The 1,134-nt window shown below is 32.2% G+C and overlaps 1 protein-coding gene across 1 annotated transcript in view; it reads right to left on the bottom strand.

The window, feature by feature from the left end:
- Positions 1 to 1,134, bottom strand: part of LOC101631807 (transmembrane protease serine 11E) — a 68,656-nt gene that overhangs the window by 14,217 nt on the left and 53,305 nt on the right. The window contains exon 4 of the mRNA XM_004681459.1: positions 341 to 408. Within this exon, the coding sequence (XP_004681516.1) occupies positions 341 to 408 (68 nt within the window). The remainder of the gene's footprint in view (positions 1 to 340; positions 409 to 1,134) is intronic.

Genomic DNA, 1,134 nt, shown 5'->3' with positions numbered 1-1,134 from the left:
AGGTATGTGACATAGATCCACTTTTGTTTTCATTTAAGCTGTTTTCCCCAAAACAATTCTCTAGTGTAACTAACAATAGCAAGTCTGTCTTTCCTAATTTTCTTGCAAACGCTTTCTTTGGGATTTAGAGAATGAGTAAAGCACATTGTAATCCACAACTTACACGGAACAGGTGTCAAATAAATGTTTACTAACTAAATGGCAATTTTATATATTAATAACCATGAAAAAATAATTATTTTATTATTTTACATAAAATAATAATTTTATTATTACTAACCATGAAAAAAACTTCACATTTAAGTTATAATCAGAAGTCAGTAGTTTTAGGTCTACATACCTGAACTTGATAATGTGAGACTTGATAAATTCTCTTCTCAGTGGAGATTTGTCAAATGCATTTTTCACCTGTTCCAATAATATTCCAAATTTCAGCAGGGACAACTTTATAAAATTCTGCCAGTTAATTAAAAGCTTAAAAATGTTAATAAAAAATAGAAAGCTAAAACAGAAAACACTGACCAATGTCACCATGTGCTGAAACTGAGGACTCTTTTTGGTATTCTGCTCAGTGATTTCAAATGAACTTTAATGTGGGTTTACTGAAGCTGGGGAGCCAAAGTGACCTCTGTGGTGCTACCCACAGAAAGAGACCAAATAGAATAAACATGCTGTTCTTTGAAAAGTGAGAGGAAGCACTCACATCTGATGAACAGGCTTTTATTGTAGGTAGGCAAAGGAAATGAAATAATTCTGCCAACATTATGTCATAGAAATGACTACCTAATCATGAGTGACAGAGTCACAGCTTCCCAAACTTGGTAAGGAAGTTGCCCAATTATCCTGGTATAATCTTCACTCAGTTCTTCTCACTACCAGGAACAGCTGAAGTTATGCTTTAGGTAATTCAATCATGATTAGAAACCATCACCTTCACTCTTGTTATTTGGGCTTTTACTGCTAATTTTCAACTTTTTCAAATATTTTACTCATGTCTCAGTATGAAAAGAGAGGCTTTCATGATAGAAATCAATTTCCATGGATTTCCCATAGTCTTATGTACTAAAAACTGGTTCAATTTCAGATATTTTTATAAACTAGTGTTTTTCAAATATATACCTAAGTAATTTTTTT

Source organism: Condylura cristata, unplaced genomic scaffold (assembly GCF_000260355.1).
Source record: "Condylura cristata isolate star-nosed mole 26May11 unplaced genomic scaffold, ConCri1.0 scaffold00012, whole genome shotgun sequence".
Classification (NCBI taxonomy): Eukaryota; Metazoa; Chordata; class Mammalia; order Eulipotyphla; family Talpidae; genus Condylura; species Condylura cristata.
This window is presented reverse-complemented; position numbering and strand designations above follow the sequence as displayed.